The sequence below is a fragment of the Nannospalax galili genome, unplaced genomic scaffold (genome assembly GCF_000622305.1).
Source record: "Nannospalax galili isolate Female #2095 unplaced genomic scaffold, S.galili_v1.0 scaffold749, whole genome shotgun sequence".
Classification (NCBI taxonomy): Eukaryota; Metazoa; Chordata; class Mammalia; order Rodentia; family Spalacidae; genus Nannospalax; species Nannospalax galili.
Genome location: NW_008359885.1, coordinates 23,407 through 30,038, shown reverse-complemented (window position 1 = coordinate 30,038; position 6,632 = coordinate 23,407). Strand labels below are relative to the sequence as shown.

The 6,632-nt window shown below is 46.8% G+C and overlaps 1 protein-coding gene across 1 annotated transcript; it reads left to right on the top strand.

Moving 5' to 3' along the window:
• The first annotated feature begins 623 nt into the window (after positions 1–623).
• Positions 624–3,433, top strand: LOC103726242 (PRAME family member 12-like). Its single transcript, XM_017795756.1, is given in 4 exon segments — positions 624–808; positions 810–908; positions 1,402–1,971; positions 2,869–3,433. Coding segments are annotated over 4 exon segments (1,419 nt in total).
• The last annotated feature ends 3,199 nt before the right edge of the window (positions 3,434–6,632 follow it).

Below are 6,632 nucleotides of genomic sequence, written 5' to 3'. Positions count from 1 at the left end.
TACTGGATAGATGCACTTTAGAATTTCCACAAGTTGGGTTCAAGTCATTGAAAGGAGAACCTAGTTGGACCAGATGTAGCTCCCTTCACAATGGAAATTTGATTCTGAAGAGCATTCTTGAGAGCTTGTTCAGAGGTCCTAGCAGAGGAATGCAGCTACTCGTATACCCTTGACCGAAGACTGGTCCTTCTCTATCAGGGAAGGTCATCCTCTTTGACCGAGCCCACAGCTTTGGGAGGGATGCACATGGAGCATTGAGGGAGGAAGGGGACACCCACCTAGCCAGCCAGATCAACCGAATCAACCCTGGCAATCAATGGGGTGACAGATGTCACAGCCAGATCGCCCTCACATCCCTGAGGAGCATTCTTGAAAGTGGATGGGATAGTGGTGAACACTTGGCCACATGGGTGCTTATGAGAGCCTCCTCATGCTGCAAGTGAGGGGAGCCATGCCTTTGAGACCATCAGTATAGGTAAACTGTGGCCTCTACCATTGCCAGAGCAGTGACTCTGGCCCAGAGCTGGTTCCTGTGAAAGAGAAGGGCTTCCAAAACCTTTGCATAAAAATATGTTTTGTCCTGGATGTTTTCCCAGGATCCTTCTGCCTGACCATCTACGAGGATGAGCAGCCAGGCCCCACCCACACTCCTGGAGCTGGCACAGCAGAAGCTGCTAACAGAAGAGGCCTTGGTCATCTCTGCTCTGGAGTACCTGCCCAAGACGCTCTTCCCACCACTGCTCAAGGAGGCCTTCACCAGGACACAAACTGACATCCTGAGGACAACGGTTCAGGCTTGGCCCTTCCCGTCTTCCTCTTGGAGCTCTGATGAGGATTCCAGACATAAAGATCCTTCAGGCTGCACTAGACGGATTGGATCTGCTGATTAATGAGAAGGTTCTCCCCAGGTGAGCTAGACCTATGGATGATAAAATCTGGGTGACTGGGGTACAGTGCAGAGATATCTGGGATCAGGAAGAATGAGGTCAAATGTGAATCAGAGGCTTCCGATGGCATCATATTGGAGAACTGCAATATCCTTTACTACTTGAATTCTAATAGGAAACCGCAATAGGGTGTGGAGGCAGCTCAGAGCAGACATAGCCACTCTGTAATGAGAATGACCCTGCCTCTTCCACAGGTGGGAGATATGGGAACAGATCCAAGTCAAGAGTAACTGAATGAAGGGAAGCAATTCGGGTCTACAGATTGATGTAGCTCAGGAACAGAGCCCTTGCCTAGAATGCAGGAGGTCCTGCGTTTAATACTCGACACTGAAGAAAACTAATGTTTACATGACAGACAGCAGAGTGGGGAAAGGTTGACGTTCGAGATGTGGACTAAAAGCAGACAGTCTGGTCCTGTCCTACCTCCTCAGCCTTCTACCTGTTGTTCCCTCAGGAGGTGGAAACTTGCAGTGCTCGATTTGCGACATGTAGAACAGACCTTCTGGAGCAAGTGGGCTGAAAGGAAGGCTGTGAGGAAGAACAAACCAGTGAAGAACCTTCCTAGATACAAGTCTAGGAGGTGTTTCAAGGTGTTGGCTGACCTTTGCCTCAGTTTCCAACTTGATGAATGGGAAACAAAATTGTTGCAGTGGGCCCAGCAGAGAAGTTCCCTATAGTTGTGCTGTCAGAAGATAAGTATTTGGGGATTGCCTATTCACAGTGTCAGGGAGGTCTTGACAGTTTCCCAGCCACAGTATATCCAGGAGTTGGAACTATACACTGATGGCAATTTGTTCACCCTGGTACATTTTGCACTTTACAACCTGGGCGAGATAAGAAATCTTCACACACTCCGTTTTGAACATATGTACAGGAGTATCTTTCACACTGCAAATACTTCCATACACATAGAGAAGAAATTTGTCACCAAGTTCATTTCTCAGTTCTCCAAACTCAACTTTCTCCAGCATCTCTATATGAGTGGTGCCAACTTCCTCAGTGACCACATGAAGCAGTTCTTCCGGTAAGTCTACGTGGAGCGCTATTACTGCAGAACAGAGGAACCCTTTTTTATTTTTTCATGGAAGATTTGTGGGTACCTGATGACTCCAGCCAGTGTGGATGTTGCAGTGGTAGTCATTAGAAGGCCTAAGCATGGTCTTGCTTCCATTTTACTGAGTCAGGATCTCATATGATCAGTCGTATGAAGTTGAGGGCTGAACTGGGGTAGGAGATGTGTACAGAGCTACCATGCTTCTATAGAAGGCCAGCTGGGTGAGCCAGATCTAGTGAGGGTGGATTGTGATTTCCTCCTTGGAGTCCTGTCTAATCTAGTTGGAAGGGAACAGCAAAGGGAAGAGGCTGAATGAGGGAGGACTCACATCTGCATAGTTCCCCAGGTAAGCTCTGTGCTAATTAGCTGTGTGAACAGGCACCAATCTGCCTCTAATTCCCCACGTGTGAAAGGCTGTTTTGAGCCTAGGCACTGGTTGAGTGTTGAGTAATGAGTGACATTGGGATTGAGGGTGAGGAGCAGGGTGAAGACAGAGGCTGTGCTGAGGAAGTAGGACATCCATGTCGTCAGCAAGAGGTATCTCAAGATTGTGCCAGATCATTCATGGGATTTCTTTCCCGTGTGCCCTCTTGTGCTGATGTGGCCTGCACTGATAATCAGCTTGATAGTGAGGATTGAAACCTTCAGAGCTGTTCACTGAGCCAGTCCCATAGTGATGCTGACAGATCCCAGCCTTGAATGCTGTGACATAAATGCACAGACTCCAATGAACCGCATCCTGGGAGTTGATCTCCACGATAGAGTCAGATGTCCTTAATCCAATGGTCCCCTTTACCTCTATGTCAGCCCCACCACCACCAATCTCCAATACCATCTGCCTTGACTAACTTACTGTTCTCTCTCTAGGCTCCTGGAGTCCCCCTTGGAGACCCTCTCCATCAGTTTTTGCCAGTTTTCACAGTCGGATTGGAATTCCCTGTCATGGTGTCAGAGCCTCAGTCAGCTCAAGCACCTGAAGCTGAGAGATATTGAAGTAGTTGATTTATGTCCTGTGCCTCTCCAAGTTCTCCTAGAGAGAGTTTCAGGAACTCTGGAGACTCTGGAATTAGTGGGTTGTAGGCTGGGGTACTCTGACCTCAGTGCCCTCCTACCTGCCCTCAGCCAATGCTCCCATCTCACCACGATCAATTTCTATGACAATGACATCTCCATGGCCGTCCTGAAGGACCTTTTCCACCACACAGCCGATCTAAGCCAATTGACCCTGGAGCTGTACCCTGCCCCTCTGGAGTACTATGATGATGGGGGTCTTATACCAGAGAGGTTTTTTCAACATTGTCTTCAGCTCAGGAATATGCTCAGGGCCATAAGGCATCCCAAGATGGTCTCCTTTGCTACATATATCTGCTTTAAGTGTTTCTACCGCTGTGCCTATGACACGGAGGTGGAACTTTGTCATTGTTGGCAGTAAAGAAATGAAGGTTTCGCTGGGTGTGGTAGAGGCAGAGGTAGAGGCAGATGGATCTCTGTAAGTTGAAGGCTAGCCTGTTCTACATAGTGAGTTCCAGGTCAGCTGGGACTAGGGAGACCCTGTTTCAAAAGGCCAAAAAAAAAAAAAAAGAGGAAGGTTTCTTCTGGATACTGAAAGCCTGGGGACAGCTCTGTCATCAAGGGGATCTAGAGCTCATGGTGCAGAAACTGCACATGCATTGGAGACAAAATGGTGTGCGGTGGGTTCACATCACCTGGGCTGAAATTGATCACATTGGAGGGTGGAGTCAGAAAATCAATTCTGATTTTTTAAATATGGCTTCTGTCAGGCCAGGATAATGAGTGGCTTTCCCCTACAGAGCAATTGTGAAGAAATGGTCAGACCCAGGGAACATGGAAGCTCTCCCTCTGGTCCTCCTAGGTCATTAACCTGGTTTCCAATATCAGGGTCAGGAATGTCCTGTCACTGTACAGATGGGAGTAGTGTTGTCTGACATTTCATTGTACAAAACCACTGGACAGCAAAGAAAACCTGCAGCCTTTTGACACTGTCTTCCTCCCTTTCTCTGGCCTGGTCATCTGTTACATAGTATTTGTGTGTCTGCTAAATGGGTTATGTGCACAAAGTTATCAACCTTAACTGAGCCCTTCAGACCTCCTGTGAAGGAGGTTTTGAAGAATGGCAGGGGCTTGCATTCCAGGATACTTAGTCTAGGGGGCGCTGTGGGCATCAAAGACAGCTGAGGCAAAGGAGAAGACAACACAGAGCGAAGGGAATGGGATCCAAGTCACCTCGTTGCTCTCTTCTTTTTCTTCCTTTTTTCCCCCGCCTAGGCTGGCCTTGAACTACTCATTTTCTTCCCTCTGTCCTCTGTAGAGATTACTGACATGTACCACCACGCCCTGCTTGTAAGCCACTTGTCTGTAGATCCGTGCTCTTCAGGACTCCCAACCTCCAGCTGTTCTAGAGATCTACCTGTTCATAAAGATCTCCAGTAGATGGAGTTAAGGTCTTCTCCTGGCCTAAGGATTGACTGCACCTCAGGACTGGGTTATTACTGTCCAATGGTGATGTCTGTTTTCATTTTCTTGAGAGCCCCTAAGCCTCACCACGACACTGCCTTGTGTCTATATAATCAAGTAGCAATAAAATGATTTTCTGTCACACTCTTTGTTTTCTTCTTCATTGGCATGTTTATTTAAAATATAGGTGGGATGGACTGGAAAGATGAGTCAGCAGTTAAGAGCACTGGCTGTTCTTTTGAGAGGACTGGGGTTTATTTCTCTGTGGCTGCTAATAGCTGTCCAAGCCTCCAGTTCTGGAGGATCAGATACCCTCTTCTGGAGTCCACAGGCATTGCACACATGGGTACACTTATATACATGCAGCAAAACACTCATAGATATAAAATAGTTTTTTAATTCAAAAGCCTCAAAGGAGCCAATGTAGAGGCCTAGGGATCCAATGGGGATACCATCCAGTTCATGCTCAGGTGGCCCCCAAGGCTGGCATGTAGCCTAAGGTGGCATACAGGATGTTTTTGCTTGTCTGCTCATCAATGCATTTAAGACTGGTTTGAAGCTGCGTTTGGTGGCTCACTAGAGAGGCTGAGGCAGGAGGATTAAATGTTTGTGGCCAGCCGGAACTACAGAGAGTATAAAAGCCCATTAGGGCAATATAGCAAGACCCTACCTAAAAACAAAACAAACCATGTGAAAGCTGTGTGTGGTGGTGCAGGGCTGTAATCCCAACATTCCCAAATCTGTAGCAGGTAGATAAGTTATTAGCCAGGATACACATAGACTTCTAGGCCAGCCTGGGCTACATACAGTGTAAGAGCCTATTAAAAAACAACAAAAAATACGGGCTAGAGAGATGGCTCAGGAGTTAAGAGGGCATAGTGTCCTTACAGTGGACCAAGTTCTGTTTCCAGCACCCATATCCGGCAGCTCACAACTGCCTGTAACTCTAACTCCAGGTGATCTAACCACCTCTTTGGGCACTGCACTCATGTATACAACCCAAAACAGACACACACACACACACACACAGAACTAATTAAAAAAGACTGGATGGGTCAGCATTTTAGAGCACTTCCAGGACCAACTGGTAAATGTAGTATCAGAAGAAAACAGGTATCTATTTTAGATAAACTAGAAACTACTTAGGTATCATCTTTATTTTTTGTCTTTTTGAGACAGGGTCTCCCTGTAGCCCCAGCTGTCCTGGAACTCACTATGTAGACCAGGCTGGCCTTGAACTCACAGAGATCCACCTGCCTCTGCCTCCCAAGTGCTGGGATTAAAGGCGTGGGCCACCATGCCTGGCATCATCTTTAATTTTTAAGGTTCTCAAATATAATTTGAGAAAATTTTTTTTCCATCTTTTTTGAGATGGTCTCTCTGTAGGCCCAACTGGCCTGGAATTCACTATATAGACCAGGCTGGCCCTGAACTCGCAGGGATTCGCCAGCCACGGTAGTCCCAAGTGCTGGGACTAAAGGCATGCACTATCATGCCCGGCTGAAAAAAAATTAAATAAACCTTCATTGATGGTCCAACTTTTTCATTCCAACATTCAGCCATGTGAGGCAAGGGCTGGTGAGTTAGGGAAACATGTAAGCATGCTTGCTGCCAAATTGGACAAATTGAGGTAAGTCCCTGGTACCCATACCATAGAAGGCGAGAACAGACTCCCCCAAATTGTCATCTGCCGTCCACTTGTATATATCCCTTACATAGATAATCAATTAACTTATTAACTAAAATGATTGGTGAGGCATGCAGAATTCTGCAAGTGTGTAGACAGTGAGTACCATGTGGACTACATAGAGAGTTCTTGACCATCCTGCACTGCAGAAGGGAACCTGCCTCAGAGAAAAAAAGAAGGAAAGAAGGAGGGAAGGAGGGAGGGAGGGAGGGAGGGAAGGAAGGAAGGAAGGAAGGAAGGAAGGAAAAGAAGTTTTAAATTGACAAAATATTTGACAATTCAAGATGTTTCAACATTCTTTCATCTACTGGGAGGCTGAGAAGTTCCAGAAATTCGAGGTTCCCCTAGATGTGACACTTCATCTCAAAAAAATGCTAATTTAATATCAACCCAGGCATTGTGGTACACTCTGGCTATCCAGCACTCACAAGGTAGAGGCAGCAGAACTTGAAGGTCAAAGACGTGGCTA